General features: G+C 44.3%; 1 protein-coding gene across 9 annotated transcripts in view; it reads right to left on the reverse strand.

The window, feature by feature from the left end:
• Nucleotides 1-11,444: 11,444 nt before the first annotated feature.
• MARCHF3 (membrane associated ring-CH-type finger 3) overlaps nucleotides 11,445-17,446 on the reverse strand; it is a 166,954-nt gene continuing 160,952 nt past the window's right edge. For 7 of the 9 annotated variants that reach the window (XM_015451841.4, XM_065546704.2, XM_005557667.5 and 4 more), the window contains one exon: nucleotides 13,917-14,508. In XM_015451841.4, coding sequence (XP_015307327.1) covers nucleotides 14,350-14,508 — 159 coding nt within the window. In that variant the 3' untranslated portion in view covers nucleotides 13,917-14,349. Of the gene's footprint in view, nucleotides 14,509-17,446 lie in introns of all 9 variants that reach the window. The other 2 variants (XM_065546705.2, XM_073994148.1) reach the window with 2 other exon arrangements.

A 17,446-nucleotide genomic window follows, 5' to 3' on the forward strand; every position in this document is an offset into this window, starting at 1 on the left:
CCTACAGCCTGTGAGCTACAGGCTCCACTCTGCTCAGCTCCCTGTCCCTGCAGAGCAGTGAGTTCTTTTAGAGAGAACGTGTATCAGGCAGTGGTGCCCAACTCTCTCTCTCTTTTTTTAATACAAGTGACTTCACAAATGGAAAACCTAAGCCTATGTGAAACTGGAGAGTAGTATAATGAACACCATATACTTATCACCGGAATTCAACAATTACCTACATATGGCTAATCTTATTTCATCCATACTTCCACCCTCTACTCTGTCATCCACTGGATTATTTTAAAGTGAATCCCAGACATAGCATTATAGCATGACTTTTTTTTTTTAGTTTGTAATACAATTTTACTCTTCAGAATATACTAAGATAATCTTTACATATGTGGTGTATGTCACATAATATTCTTTTTTCTCCCATTCACTTTATTGAGGTATAACGGACAAAAATTAGATGTATTTATGATATGAAACGTGATGTTTTGACCTGTGTATACATTGTGAAATGATTACATCAAGCTAGCTTTCTTGTGGTGAAAACATTTAACATCTACTTTTTAAAGCAATTTTCAAGTACACAGTACATTTTTTATTTTATTTTATTTTATGCTTGAGACAGAGTCTTGATCTACTGCTGGTGTGCAGTGGTGAGATCTCCACTTTGAGACCAACCTGAGCAACATGGCAAAACTCACTCTCTACACACATATACACACAAAATTAGTCAAGCTTGGTGTTACACACCTGTAGTCCCAGCTACTCAGGAGGCTGAGGTAGGAGGATCACCTGAGCCCAGGAGGTTGAGGCTGCAGTGAGCTGTGATCTCACCACTGCACTCCAGCCTGGGCAACAGAGCAAGACCCTGTCTTTAAAAAAACAAAAACAAAAACAAAAAAACCGAAAACAAGAAAACTGAAGTCCCTTGTCTTTTGCAGACCATGGCTAAGACTGATTCTTAGTCCTTCTCATCTGGGATGAAGCAGATTTACTAACAAATGTTAGATTTTTTTCCTTTTCCTTCTAATGCCAAGAGTCTGTGGAGCTGCAAAGGTTGACCCGGCCAGAGCTGCCCCGTGACCCTGGCCTACTGTCCAGAATGGTGCATGCCTTTGGGGAATCTGTCCTCACACAGCAGACCTCCTAACTCAGGACTGCTAATTTTGCTGTAAGATGTTGCCCACGAGGACTGAGTCCTGGGCCCTCACACAGACTCTGGAATAGAGCCACCAATACCTAGATGATAGGGACTTAGGTGGCTTCCCTAGACTCTCCTTATCTCGTCTCCATCTCTGGGCCAGCTCAGCCTGGTCTCTCTGGGGCCCTAGTGGCTGAGAGGTCCTTATAGAGGCAAGCCTTGAGTGAGCAGGGCACCTACTATGTGACATCTTATGGACATGGCTGAGCCGTGGGCACCCTCAGCTGCCAAACCAGAGGCATCTAACAAAGTTTCATCCCTGCAGTTACCAGACAGAGGGAGTGACAAAGAAGGTCAATGATGGAGAAAACCCAGTGACATTTTATACGTTAGCAAAGTTAATTGCGAAGTGCCCAAAAGCCTGTCTGAGTGTACTGTTTAACGGCCAGGAAAACACAGTCCCAGTTCTTACATTGTAAAAGTAATGCAGCTGACCCTTTGCTGGGGACAGCCCCACCGCAGGCCTTCTTGCCGCCTGCCTGGCCTCCCTGGCACCGGCTGCGCTGGGACCGGTGTTCTGCAGAGCTGCCCTCACGGTGGCTTCCAGACATTCTCTCTCACAAATCTCAAGACTGACTTAAAAAAAATGCCTAACATCAGCAGTCTTTAAGCCCTATCTGAGAGTAAAACACAGTTCAGATGTCTACTGAGCGTTACTTATTTGCAGCTGGGTGAAAGTCAAGGCTGCCTCCTTTCTGGCACCGGGGAAGGGATGCGAGCCAGGAGAGCTGTGTGGGTGTCATTTTTATGTAAGACAGACCCGTGCGGCGCAGGCTTTTTCCTACCAAGCACTTCACTGCCTTTTGGTAAACACAGAGTTCCCATGGACCAGGGAGCCAGATGAGGCTACCTAGAATTTTAGAATAAAAAAGGAGTTAACAAATTTCAACATTATCATTTTTAAGAGCGCAATCCTTTTCCTCCCAATGAACTCTAGCCCAGATCCCCACTCTATAAAGCAGAGAGAAACTGGCTGAATGGGGCTGAGGCACCAGAGCCAAGGTTATTGGTCTCTTTCCCATGGCCTGTCCCCATAGCAACTGCAGGATTCCAAGAAGGACTTTTGGAGAAGTGCTGATGGCAGATAGTATGGCAAACTTATCCTGACTTTTGGCCCCCTTCCCCAGTCACTCGTGCAAGCGCTGAATAAGTGAGATAATGGTGGGTGAGTCTGAGAAAAAAAAAACCAAACCAAACCAAAGAGGGAACCCGGGGGCTACAGAAGGTGCGGGTGGAGAACAGGACACCACAGCCAGGGCACGGTATGGGCAGAGAGCAGCGTCCTTGTCTCCCTCCTGTGAAATGCTTCTCCGTGGAGGCATCACACCCCAGAAAACAACGGATAGCAACAGCAGCCCGGTGGCTCCCGGGCAGCGGGGTAAGATTAGGGCTGCATTCCGCGCACACTCGGGTAGGTGCATACAAAATACGTGCAGGCAGATCTGCCAGCCGCACGGAATTTCCTCTTCCCCAGCCTTCTCCTCTTCAAAGGCGAGCTGACTGCGATTCAGGGAGATGGCACTTCCGCCAGGATGGCGGTATGTGGAGGTTCCCTGAGGGCAGGGTCACATGCTAACCTGTGGCAAATGGGGAGTGGCTGAGTCCAAATGGCAACACCAGAGGATCTCCCACCCTCGGTGTGTGCTCCGCCCTCCCTGCTGATCCACCAGGGATTCAGCTGTTCTCACCGTGAATACTCATCACTAGCCAAGGTAGTCAAAAACCCCAGAAGAATATGAGATCACAGGGAAAATACGAGACATGGAAAAAGGTGGTAGTGGGCGGGGCGCGGTGGCTCACTCTTGTAATCCCAGCAATTTGGGAGACCAAGATGGGAGGATCACTTGAAGTCAGGGGTTCGAGACCAGCCTGGCTAACGTGGTGAAACCCCGCCTCTACTAAAAATACAAAAATCAGCAGGGTGTGGTGGCGGCTGCCTGTAATCCCAGCTACTTGGGAGGCTGAGGCAGAAGAATCGCTGGAATCCGGGAGGCGGAGGTTGCAGTGAGCCGATTGTACCATTGCACTCCAGCCTGGGAAATAGAGTGAGGCTCTATCTCAGAAAAAAGAAAGAAAGAAAGAAAGAAAGAAAGAAAGAAAGAAAGAAAGAAAAAAGGTGGTAGAATTAATACCAACATGATAGTAAAATAAATGTAAGTGGATTAAACTCATCAATCCCAAGACAAATATTTCCAATTAAATTTTTAAAATAATATTTAACAGTATGTTGTCTATAGGAGATTTAAGAGGTTATAGAAATGTTTATTAATTTTTTTCCTAGTATTCCTTTTTTTTATTTTTTATTTTTCCATAGGTTCTTAGGGTACAGGCGGTATTTGGTTACATGATTAAGTTCTTTAGTGGTGATTTGTGCGATTTTGGGGCACCCATCGCCCGAGCAGTGTATTTGTAGTCTTTTATTCCTCGCCCCCTCACCCTTCCCTGCAAATCCCCAAAGTCCATTGTATCATTCTTACACCTTTGAATCTTCATAGCTTAGCTCTCACATATCAGTGAGAATATACGACGTTTGGTTTTCTATTCCTGAGTTAGAAAGGTTATAGAAATATTTAATATTAGTATCAGACAAAACAGAATTTTAAAACATCAAAGTGGACAAGCAGAATATTAGGATATTATATTTTGGTAAGAGGAACAATATGTCAAGAAGATATAATAATAAAGATAAACATATCAATATAGCTTCAAATACATAAAGTAGCTACTAACAGGACTAAAGGGAGAAATAAATAAATCAGCAATTGTAATCAGAAAATGTTATATGCGCCTTTCAGAGTTTGATAGATAAAGCATGAAAAAAGTGAAGATGTAAACTACCCAATAAACTGTAGTTTATTTATTTATAGACACATATATGTAGCATATATAGCATATATATGCATATATATTTGCAACAATCAATCCTGTATTAAGCCACAAAAATGCCATACTTTCAAAGAATCTACATCATAGAGATCATAGTTCTTTGATCATAGTGTAATAATTAAAATAATTAAAGCACGAAAGAATAATATCCTCCCTTCTGTTCATTTGCTGGAAGCTAAAAAACTCGCTACTAAAGCATTCTTGGGTTAAAGAAGGAAGAAAGACAAACTTAAAAAACATACTTTGAACTAAAATTTAAACAATGAAAACTTTAAAAAATTGTGTGAGATAAAGTAGTACTTAAAAGAAAATTTATAGCTTTAAATCACTCATCCAAAGGTTAGAAAAAAGAAAGACTGAAACAAGAGTGAATTAAAAGAAGAAAGGAGGAAAACATAAAGATAAAGCTAAAATCAATGAGATAGAGGACAAAAGAGGGTGAGAGAAAGAGAAGATTAAGAAAGTTCTAAATTTACTCTTCAAAAAGATTAGTGCCTACACCATTAATCCTCCCCTCCTAGACAAAAAGTAAAAGAGAGGATGGAAATAAAACATCAGATGAAGAAGAGGATAACTGCAGGCTGAATGAAGGTGAGGAACACCCACTGGGTGCTCCAGAGTTGGACTGGGATGAGGAGGGTGTCCTCACAGTGGGTTGGGGGTAGCCTGGTCAGGGTGTCAGAGCTCGAGAGCAGTGAGGAGGCCTTCTGTGCTGGGGAGGGGATGGCTATGAAGCCAGGCAATGGTTTACACACAGAGGAATTGATTAAATAGGCAAGTAAATCAAAGACAATGAAAGTCAAGTTTTCTCACTGTTAGGAAAAGGGGATAGAAATACGGAAATGGCAAAAAAATTCAGTTTTGTGGTATTGAATTGGAATTGATGGTGTCACTGTGAACTCTTGGTTTTCCATATATGAATATAGATAGATGTAGAAAATTTTATTAAGTAAGATTTATCCAGGAATGAAAGGATGGTGCAATGTTAATGTATCATACTACACCGGCAAATGAAAAGTAGAGAGTCACACAACTTTCTCAATGTTTTGTGAATTATATGTAATTGATTATAATTATACAGTTTTATAAACAGCTATTGATTATACATAATAATTATTATTGAATGTTCTTGAAAAGAATTTTTAAAACACAGAGTATTAGAATACAAAGGAAATAGAATATAGGAAAAATGTAAAAAAAAATCACACTGGCAGAGACACACCCTTTAAGACTGGAAAACCAGCAAATACAACTGCTAACTAGACAGCAATGGGAGAGTTGTGGAGAGCCTGGTCACTACGTTAACACAGGAGAGAGCAGACCTAGCCGGGTGTAAACAAACTGTCAGGATCAACAAACTATGAAACTCCTGCAGAGTTCAACAAAGATACAGCATAACTAGTGTACATCTACAACGGCACTAACTAACTAGAAAATATAATGGAAGATAGATATTATTTATTAATTTATTTAGAGATGGAGACTCGCTTTGTTGCCAGGCTGGAGTGCAGTGGTGTGATCTCAGCTCACTGCAACCTCCACCTCCCGGTTCAAGCAATTCTTCTGTCTCAGCCTTCCAAGTAGCTGGGACTACAGGCGCATGGCAAAACACCCGACTAATTTTTGTACTTTTAGTAGAGGTGAAGTTTCATCATATTGGCCATGCTGGTCTGGAACTCCTGACCTCGTGGTCTGCCCGCCTCGGCCTCACAAAGTGCTGGGATTACAGGTGTGAGCCACCGCGCCCGGCCAATATCATTTATAATAGCAGCACCAACTATAAAATTTGGGAATCAAGTTAACAAAGAACACACAATAATTTTATTGGAAAATATTAAAACGCTATTACAGGACACAGAAAGCAGCTGAATATGTGATGATATGCTATGATCATTATATGGGATTACTAAAAATTGTAAAGATGTCAATTTTAATGAAATGAATTATAAATTCACTACAACACCAATAAAAATTCCATTAAGACCTTTTCAACTACTTAACAATTCTAAAATTTATACACAAGAATAAAAAGTTTGATCATAAATAACTAAGTCAATTCTGAAAAAAAGAAGAGTGAAGTTGTAACGGGGTTGGGGAGGAGTTGGTCACTCCACTAGGTACTGAGACATGCTGTAAAGCCACAGTAAAGGCCGGGCGCAGTGGCTCACGCCTGTAATCCCAGCACTTTGGGAGGCCGAGGCGGGTGGATCCCAACTGAGGTTGGGAGTTTGAGACCAGTCTGGCCAACATAGGGAAACCCCGTCTCTACTACAAAATACAAAAATTAGCTGGGTGTGGTGGTGGATGCCTGTAGTCCCAGCTACTCCGGAGGCTGAGGCAGGAGAATCGCTCGAATCTGGGAGGCAGAGGCTGCAGTGAGCCAAGATCACACCACTGCACTCCAGCCTGGGCAAGACAGAGGGAGACTCCGTCTTAGGAAAAAAAAAAAAAAAAAAAAAAAACACACACACACACAGTAAGATAAATGGTGAGATAATGCAGGAACAGACAAAAAAGACTGAAGCCATAACTGAGTGCTCAAAAAGAGACCCATGTTTATATGGAACTGGATATATGATACAGGTGACACTACAAATGAATGAGCAAAGGGTAGATTGTTTAGTGGATGATAATGAAAAAACTGCCTGCTTTAGGGAGATAACAATGGATCCCTATCTTATACCATATACAAAGGTGAACTCCAGACAGATTAGAGGCCTAAGGGTGAAAGATAAGACTAAAGCTAAAGGAAGAAAATATGAAAGAATAACTTCGTGCTTCAGGAATGAGAAAAGACTTCTTAAATTTAAATAAGACTACCCATAGTACAAACTACATAGCAAAACTCACAATTGACTATGTCAAAATTAAGGATTTCTGTTCAACGAAGAATACCATAGACAAAATTAAGAGAGGGTTGAACAAATGAGAGATGACTTTGTCTGACATCAAACTGACTAGGGAGACTAAAAAGGAAAAGATAGGGAACCCAACAGGAAAAAAATCAGAAATGTAAGTTTGAACAAATAAGCAATATAACAATAAAACACAGATTTATACTATCAGATTGGGGACAATGAACAAATAAATAATAGCTTGTGTTGGAAAGGATATGGAGACATGGGAAAACTCAGCTACTACTGCAGGGAGGGGTGTCTAAAGTGAAATACTCCTGGAGAACAATACCAAAATAGTGAAGTTAAGTATGTCTGCGTCCAATAACCCAGCACTCCCACTGATGGATACTGATGCACTGAAACTCTCTGACAGGCTCATATGCGGATGAGTACGAGGATGTTCATCACAGCACTGTTGGCTGGGTCAGGGAGCTGCAGGTAACATTAAGGGAATGGGAAAGTAAAATGGAATCCCAAGCAGCCATTAGTAATGAGGTAGTACACGCAGCAACATGGAGGCATCTTAGAAACACTGTTCAGTGAAAAAAGATAGTTGTAATATCGTTGATGTAAATTAAGACATATACTCACAAAACAATATGTTTTGCAAAGATGCATACATATTCAATTTATAATATCAAACATATTAGAGAGTTGGTGCCTAATGGAGGAGGAAGGAGATAGGAGTGGAGATTAGAAGTGAAAGAGAAAATTTTTAAAACTAGTGGCTGAGTCCGTGCTCTGATTGCGTGGGTCTGAATCCCAGCTGTGCCTCTTACTAGCTCTGTTACCTTGGGCAATTAACAACCTCTTTAGTTAAGTGTCCCCGTCCCTAAAATGGGCTGGTAACTGACAGACAAAGACGGTCTCCAAAAAATTCTGTCCCGCCCTGTCTGCATGTAGCTCCTCCCACAAGGGGCGGGCCTGTGACCGCTTTGACCAATAGGATACAGAGTAAGTACTGCCCTGGGACTGCCTAGTCCCGTGTTTAAGCAGGAGCCCTGGGCCGCCACAGCAGTTTCAAGGGATCCTAGGAACAGATGCCACGTGGAGAGGCAGGCCACGTGGAGCAGCACTGTGCCATCGGACTGTGTAAGACACCTGGCAGAGGCACTGCCCAGCTGTGGCCAGATCAACCCGTGGAATAATGAGACAATAAAGTGGTTGTTTTGGACCATTAAGTTCTGTTACGTGGCACTAGATAAGGTTATGAGGATTAAATAAGATAATTTTATTTTTTTCTCTTTTGACACAGGGTCTCGCTCTGTCGACCAGGCAGGAAGTTCAGTGGCGCGATCTCGGCTCATGCAGCCTCGACCTCCGGGGCTGAAGTGATCCTCCCACCTCAGCCTCTTGAGTAGCTGGGACCATAGGCGCGCACAGACACACCTGGCTAATATTTGTATTTTGTGGAGAGCCGGGGTCTCATCATGTTGCCCAGGGTGGCCTTGAACTCTTGGAGTCAAGCCATCTGCCTACCTCAGGCTTCCAAAGTGCTGGGACTACAGGCATGAGCCACAGCGCCTGGCCAGAAGGTAATTTTTAAAGTATTGGATAGGGCTGGGCTCGTTGGCTTGCGCCTGTAATCCCAGCACTTTGGGAGGCCAAGGCGGGCGGTTCACGAGGTCAGGAGTTCGAGACCAGCCTGATCAACATGGCGAAACCCCGCCTCTACTTAAAAAAAATACAAAAATTAGCCAGGTACGATGGTCGCGCGCCTGTAATCCCAGCTACTCAGGAGGCTAAGGAAGGAGCCTTGGGCCCCCACAGCTGTTTCAAGGGGCCCTAGAAACAGATGCCACAGACTGAACCCCAGAGGTGGAGATTGCAGTGAGCCAAGATCCCCCCACTGCACTCCAGCCTGGACGACAGAGCAAGATTGGGTCTTAAAAAAAAAAAAAAAAAAAAAAAATCAAAGTGCTGGTTAGTGCATGGCTCATGGGAAGGGCCTGGCACTATATACGTATTTGTGGAATAAAAAACAAGGACCTAATGGTCACAGAAATAGTGTCATGACCAAGAATGTAAGATTAACTTAATTCTTTGCACATGATGTTCACAGATAAGCTAAAACCTCTGATAAAGACTCATATATTCATTTCCTTGATGGGAAAACTATGGCCCTGACTGATAGATGAAAAGTGTATTCCAAAAAAGAGAGTGTCTCATAACGAAGCAGGGCTCCCTGAGCCAACTCTCCTTCTGTTGTCTTTGTGCAGAGAATTCAGAGCCTCAAGAAAGCACTGGATGTATGAGCTCAGTGACTCACGAATGTCTCATTTCTGGGAACACAGACAACTGATGGGCTATATTCGTTTTCCTCTGTAGCACTAGACCCAGAACTAGTACATTTTTATCTGTAATGAATTCTCAATTAACCCTAGGTCTGGGTATCAGGAAATACAAAGAAAACAAAAATCTACCCATAATTCAAAGATCTCAATCAAGTCAGTAATTTCAACCTCCAGAAAGTTATCTTAATAGTTCTTTTTATTCCCAAGCACAGTGCACAATAAGTATCGGTTGATTATTTTACATTAATCCCACTTCCTTTTGAATAAGAGTTAAAACAATTTGTTTATGGTCTTTCAAATTGATTATTGAAATTGTTCTTTGAAATCCTGGCTGGGGCAAAATGACCTAGACGGTAGCAATAGTGAGTGGAAGGATAGAAAGGGAATGGCACCACTGTTCATTTGTGAAGGGGGAGCTAAGCCTTGTGAATCTTACAAGGACTATATGAGGTAGATACTATCCCCATTTTACAGAAGCAAAAACTGAGGCTTAGACAGATGGGGTCACTTGTACACAATCTGCAGCTGGGACACTGTGGAGCCAGGATTCAAACTCATGTAGTCTTGGCTGTGCATGGTGACTCATGCCTGTAATCCCAGCACTTTGGGAAGCTGAGGCAGATGGATTGCTTGAGCTCAGGAGTTTGAGACCAGCCTGGCCAACATGGTGATACCCTGTCTCTAGTAAAAATACAAAAATTAGCCAGGCATGTTGGTGGGCACTTGTAATCCCAGCTACTTGGGAGGTGGAGGTGGGAGAATCTCTTGAACCTGGGAGGCGGAGGTTGCAGTGAGCCGAGATTGCGCCCCTGCACTTCAGCCTGGGTGACAGAGCGAGACCCTGTCTCAAAAAGAAGCCACACAAAAAACCTTCATGTAGCCTTACTCCCTAGCTGGTTCTCTTCTACTCTATCATGTTGGGAAGAGGAGCCAGGATCACCCAGAATGACTGAAATAGCAAGAGGAAGGCAAAATGTCCTAAAGCCAATTCCTAGACACTGAGACTTTTGTGAAACCATAAAAAAAAAAAAAAAAAAAAAAAAAAGAGTGTATCATCTGAAGGCATCAATAAAAAAAGAAAAATCCCAGCACTTTGGGAGGCCAAGGCGGGAGGATCATGAGGTCAGGAGTCCGAGATCAGCCTGACCAACATGGTGAAACCCTGTCTCTACTAAAAAATACAAAAATTAGCTGGGCGTAGTGGCACACACCTGTAATCCCAGCTACTTGGGAGGCTGGGGCAGGAGAATCGCTTGAACCCAGGACCCGGAGGTTGCAGTGAGCCAAGATATCGTGCCATTGCACTCCAGCCTGGGCGACAGAGCGAGGCTTTGTCTCAAAAACAAACAAGCAAAAAAAGAAAATAACAAAATCGGTGGGTCATAGCCCATGTATTTCTGCAGAACTGACATTTCAAAAGAGTTAGCAGTTGTCCAGATATCACAAGCCATAGGACCAACTTCTCATGACTCCAACCTCAGCAGCACCAGACTTCATGTGGTCCATCTGCAGAAAGCAGGTCCTCATATGCTTGGCTGGGAAGAATGATGTCAAGCCAAGTCCATCATGGTCCCTAACTTCTTGTCCTAAAATAAGCCTGAACCTTGTCCCCATGCCTGGCTCAACTCCCATTCTACTTCAGGCATCAGAATCACAACTCTACATTTCTCATCTAGCACTAGGGACTACAAGTTGTGTGGCAGACCTTCAGGCAGCTTCTAGGAACACTCTGGATTGAAGTGGAAAGGAAGCATTTCCTGATTTCATTTCCTAGCTGTCTTTCCTTCTCAGGTTCTTTGGGCCATGGGGCATTTCCTAGTGTGGGCAGCTGCATAAGCTGTGGGGAGTGTCAGGCAAGGCTGAGGGGATTCAAATATGGGAGAAAGATGCACGGTGCAGGCGCAGACCCAGAGCCCAGCCAGGGTCAGTGTCCCGAGGGGAACGATAAGGACCTAGGAGGAAGTGGAACCAGAAGCTGGCTGCTTCCCCAAGTGTGGGGTCATTTGGGCTGCGATTTCAATTCCGTTTTCTCCTTTGGCTCCTCCATGCCCCAGATGAATTATTTTCACTGAAAATGAAATGCCTATGGCTACAGCCCCACTGAAAGTGTCAATCCATGGCAGGGCCCAGGCACTTGGGGCAGGGGAGACTAGGACAATGAAAGACAAATCAAAGTAACTTCCAAATCATGCCATTTATTTTTCCTTAATGGATTTTACAGCTCATCTGAGTCTCTGCTCTGTTCTCTGAGGAGCTGTAGAATTTTTGTCGATGCCCTGTGTCCTCCGTCCTTCCCCAAATGAGCACACATGCAGGGCAGGCAAGAGCATGCTGGATTTGTCTTAGTTGTTAATTCACCTTCTGGCTTCACTGTGACACACATTTATCTCTACATGATATTCTCAAGAAAAATGATTAGGACAGAATCACAGCAAGGAGTATGGAAGAGAGGGAGTTTTAAAAAAAGTCTGTGGAAGAGAAGCAATGAACCACCAGGGTCCTTTAGGTAAAGGACCCCCACTCCTCATCTCTTCCTCTTCATTCTTGATCTTTCAAAAAGAAGTACAGGAAGAGGTCTAGGCTAGCAAGGGTGCTGGTAAGCTGCACCGTGCCTCTGTACCCATGAACAAAAGGCACCCCTTCCTGTAGGAGGTGTAGCCCTTTCCATGGGGCATGGCTTGGAGGGGATGAAATATCCTCCAAGAGTTCAGAATCCCCTATGGGCCCTGATGCCGATGGAGATCAGAGCCTCTCGCAAGGAGGTCCCAAGCTGGTGACCTGGGAAGGGAGGCACTGATGCTCTGCCTGGCTGCCAGGGGTGTCCTGCCACCATCCCACATGCAATCTACTCCTTGCATCTTGGACTCTGCTTTACTTCATAGGGCAGGGATGCAAACACGAAGGAAAGAGGTGTGGCACAAGCACAGTATTAATGTGCAAACCCTTCCTAACGCAGGATCCCCATTGACTGCCTGGGACCTGGCTGCCTTTGATGGTGTCATGTCTCATCTCATGAACCAAGATGGCAGGAATTCTCTGCAACCAACCTTGACAGGAAATCATCCTGGAAATCTGCTGCTTCCTTAATTCATGGAAGAAGCAGGGAGAAGGGAGATGGTCCTCTCATGAATGTTGTGCCATTCAGTTGAGAGGCGTCACGGTTCGTTCACCTGACAGTTCAGGGACTAAGGCTGGGTGGACATCATTTGTCAAGTATATTACAGGGCTGCAATTCACCAGCTACCAAGCTGGACTCTTTGCTCTGGAAATTTAATGTGTGGCAGCTGTGTGCAGCCGGTGGTGTCCAGCATTTTAAAAAGGTCAATTAAGAAACTGTTGGTGGTGGTGCAGCTAATGACAGCCCAGAGGGGTGAGCAGGGCGGAGTAAACAGAAGGGCTGAGACGTATATTACTGGAATTGAAGTGTCCAAGTGAAGCGTAGTGGGGAGGAAATCTATTGTCACAAGCCATAAAGCACATCTGAGTTTTGCAGCGGAGAGCAGTACAGCTGTTTCCCTCCCCAGGCAGCGCTGGGGGCAGCCAGTGAATGGAGGGCTCCCCGACAAAGGGGACACCTGCATCAGCTCCATCAATTTGCAGACAAAAATCGCTACCCTCCTCGCTGCCTGCTCCTTTGCACTTCTCGTTTTCCCACGTGGGGAGCACAAGGCAGATGCTGGAGTGATACTCAGAATGTGGGTCATGTTCTAGAATTCCATATTTTAAGCATTCCCGAAGCAGGGCTCCGCCCCTCCTCGCTGCGTGTGGGCGGGCGGACAGCCGGGAGCCTGAGAGTCAACCCGGGCCAGCGCTCTCCTCAGAAGACATCCGCTCCTGCCTCGGCGCGCGCACAATGCAGGCTGCGGATCAGACCCTTTACCCCTGCGACGGATAAAAGAGGGACGCGAAACCCTTAGAAAAAGTCTATTTCGGACTGTGACAGAATTGGCTCATGGTTGGGGGAAGGCACTGTGTGGGGCTCTTTTTAAAGAATCAGACAAAGGGGTCTTAGAATAAGTGCAGGGCTGCTAGGACAGGCTTTTTTTTTTTTTTTTTCCACATCTACCTGTCAAGCTAGAAATTCAATAGAGCAATGGGAATGCTAATTGATATGCAAAACAGGTCTAGGGTTCCTAGAAATGTCTAATGATCCTCCAATTCATTATGAATGCAGAATTAAGACATGCACTAAATGAGATGGGAGTGAGAACACCAACCTTTTTGCTTTTCCTTTTAAAACCTGCTTTGAGAAACTTCACAGGTTTTACGATTTAAAAAAGAGTATTGCAATCAGTGGGTTTTGTCTTTCACACACTGGATTATTTATTATTAGAAAATAGCTTCTATCAGCTGTCAGTACCAAACAAGTTGAAAGGAGTGAGCGTTTCACCATATTTTTTTTCTCCTTAATGATATTTAAACAAACAGCTCACTATGTGGAGAGTTGCCATGCCCTTTTTCCCTTTAAAAACTGAATAATTAAATGAAGTTTAGTAGAAAACATTCTTCAAATATGACTTGTTCTGCATCTGTTATGCTGTCTCCTTGGGTAACGGACAGAAAAAGATGACAAAGACCACTCAGGCTACCAAAGTACTCCAAAGAATCCATAAGAGAAACTGAGAAACAAATAAACTAACTCAAATAAGACCCAACCAAACCAAGAAACCAGTTTTTATGTTGGCTTTTTGATTTTGATTATCATCTAAGTTTAATATATATATATATATATATGTATGTTTGAAATAGTAATAAAAAAGGAAGAATTGAATTGCATCCGTAGCAGGACAACCTTCCTCATACGTTAAAGAGGTGTTCAGAAAATTCCATACAGTATCTGCTAAATAAACATGTTTGGCAGCTTAGCAAATATCATATGATTGCAGCATCCATGATTTGAAGTAAAACAGCATTTGCTTTCTTCTGGCGGAGGTCGTTGCTCGGGGTAATGTGCTAACGCGCTCTGGATGTTCTTAGACCCACAGGCTTAAGGAAGGGCTTGGGGGTGGCTCAGTGCATGACCCCAGGGCAGACACTTCCAAACCCCAAACAATGAATCAACCAACCAACCACACAAACGTCAAACAACTGTCTCCTTCGAGTTCCTCTTGACGGAATGGAGGCCCAGCAAGGACTGCTGGTTAGAAGGTACATTGACAGACTTTGGAATGAGGAGAATCACCCTCTGATTGGTCCGACGCCACTCATTGTACAATCGACAGTGGTACCTAAATGACACCTGGGGGTGGGAGAGGAAAAGGAAGAGAAAAGAATTCAGGTGAGCAGAAGTGGATAATCAATACAAGAAACAAATACGTCATTTGAAAGAGCTTCAAAGAGCTGGCAGCACTAAAGCAGGGCAAGAACCCTGGGCAAAATGGCTCTGGCATGCAGTGAGTGTTGAGAGATTGGGCAGCAGCCAAAGAGCACCCTATGTGTGGACACATGGGCAGGGCTTGCATGGTGGCTTCCTTTGTTCCTCCTCATACTGGGTAAATTCAGGATATAAATGGGAAAATGAGGTTCTTTCTGAGTTTGGATTTATTTTTGGACTAGTGGTGGATACAATGCCAGCCCTTGCCCAGCTGTGTGACCTCGGCAATGCGCCTATCAGGTGCCTAGGTTCTTCTCCATTAAATGAGTGGGATGCTAGGGCTTCACGTACCTTCCTGCAAGTTAGACTCTGCATAACTCAAAGGATCCCATTCATACTATGATATGAAGGACACCCTTTGTACTGTCCTGTGGACAACCTGCACAACAGCTTGATGGCCCCAGTGGGTGATTCCTGATTGCATCCAGCTCTAGCATTCTACAGCTTCCAGTAAGGAAATTGCAGCATGGGCACTAACTCCCCTAATAAATCTTCTTGAGGGGGTGAGGCATGACTCCCTTGGGTGCCCACTGTGCCTCAGGCTTACCCACATGGCACTGAGTGTCCTGAACAGCACTGTGCATGTTTTTCTCTCCCCCTGCACTAGAAGCATCTTGAGAGCAGGGGTTGTGTTATGTTCATCTTTGCATGCCCAGCACCTGTTACAGTGCCTGGCACTTAGGAAGTTGCTCAAAAGAGTTTGCTGAGTAAATGAATGAGTGAATAAGCATCCTATATTTTCTGATTGCAACACTGCTTCAAACTTAAGCCTCTCCTTTTTTCTTTTTCTTAGATAGAGTCTTGCTCTGTCACCCAGGCTCGAGTGCGGTGACATGATCTCAGCTCACTGCGACCTCCGCCTCACAGGTTCAAGTGATTCTTGTGCCTCAGCCTCCTGAGAAGCTGAGATTACAGGCATGCGCCACCATGCCTGGCAAATTTTTGTATTTTTAGTGGAGACGGGGTTTCATCATATTGGTCAGGCTGGTCTCGAACTCCTGACCTCAGGTGATCCACCCACCTCGGCCTCCCAAAGTGCTGGGATTACAGGTGTGAACCACCGTGCCTGGCCGAGGTGCTCGCTTTTTATGTACATACATTGGAATGAGATGCTTAAACCTGTAGTCTGTTTTGGAGAAGGCCGGCATAAAACATTAGGCCGGGTGTGGTGGCTCAAGCCTGTAATCCCAGCACTTTGGGAGGCCGAGACGGGCGGATCACGAGGTCAGGAGATCGAGACCATCCTGGCTAACACGGTGAAACCCCGTCTCTACTAAAAAAATACAAAAAAAACTAGCCGGGCGAGGTGGCGGGCGCCTGTAGTCCCAGCTACTCGGGAGGCTGAGGCAGGAGAATGGCGTAAACCCGGGAGGTGGAGCTTGCAGTGAGCTGAGATCCGGCCACTGCACTCTAGCCTGGGCGACAGAGCGAGACTCCATCTCAAAAAAAAAAAAAAAAACAAAAAAAAAACATTGATGGACTGTCCAAGAAATTCAGAGTCTGATGTGTAGGTAAGTGCTGGAAAGGAAGGAGCTCATGAGCTTGGAGTGACAAATCAGGTCTGGGCTGTTTAATTATCTGGGAGTGGATGGGTTGTGTTGATCCCACTAAAGGTCTGTGGTGGTCAGAAAATAGGCTGGCCTGATGACTTGGGCTCGAGTTTCTGGAAGTAGATGAAAGTGCAGGCCCTTGATCAGAATGGGCTTTTTAGTCTTCACGGCAGGGTCATGAAATTCAAGGCCACTTATTCAAATTTCTGAGGCTAGAAAGCAGATGTCATGGGCTGAGTGCCAGAGAGAGTTGAGTATGAAAATATACGCTTTTAAACTCACACAGATGTGCTTTTCTTCAAAAGTCCCTAAACATGCCAAAGTGGATCATTTTGGGTTTTTTTTCAAGCTTGATTCTCTTGTATCTATTCTGTCCTGCTGCTGCTTGGTGTCACTCACGAATGTAGGAGAGGCAGGCTGGGAAGCCAGCTGTTCAGGGCCAACGGCAGGAAAGAGGTGGAATGCAGACAAGTATTATACTAATAAGGAACTCTGGCAATATAAGAAGTCTGGAATCTGTGAACATTACAGGAAAGCTGGATTTCAAATAAAGAGTCCCCTTTTCCATGATGCTGAGAGCTGTGCACACTGGCATTAGTAATTGGAGAAGTAGCTATGAGTGCAGGCCGCAGGCTCCAGAGCCAGGCACACGGGCCTGGAATCTGCATCCTCTACTTAGTGGTTGCATGACTTGGGGAAGTTATTTGCTGTCAACAAGCTTCAGTTTCCTTGTTTGTAAGGTGTTATATGCAATACTTGATGTAATGCATATAAAACACCTAGCACAGGGCACAGAGCATACATTTTAGTGTTCTTGGGCTGTTATTTTGTGTGTCTTAAATATAAGAAAGAATTTTGTGACACCCTTTAGATACAGGATAACAGAAAAAAAAAAAAAAAAAAAAAGAAGAAGAAGAAAAAGAGAGACAGAGAGGGATTGGGCTATTTTCTTTAAGGCTCTGCTCTCAGCATGGTCCTGGACCAGCAGCAGGCTGCATCACCTGGGAGCTTGTTAGAATATCAGAATTTCAGGCCCCACCCAGACCTAAGGAATTAGAGAGTGCATTTTAACAAGATCCCCAGGTGATCCGCATGTGCATTCAAGCCTGAGACACACTGCTTCAAGGAACACGGGGAGTCAACAACTTAGCAGGTCTCCTGGTTCTTTGGCCAGGAAATTTAAAAATTCAGCCCACTTGTGTAGACAAACAGATGAGATCTTATTATACATTAATCTATTTTAATTGTGGTTA

The sequence above is a fragment of the Macaca fascicularis genome, chromosome 6 (genome assembly GCF_037993035.2).
Source record: "Macaca fascicularis isolate 582-1 chromosome 6, T2T-MFA8v1.1".
NCBI lineage: Eukaryota > Metazoa > Chordata > Mammalia > Primates > Cercopithecidae > Macaca > Macaca fascicularis.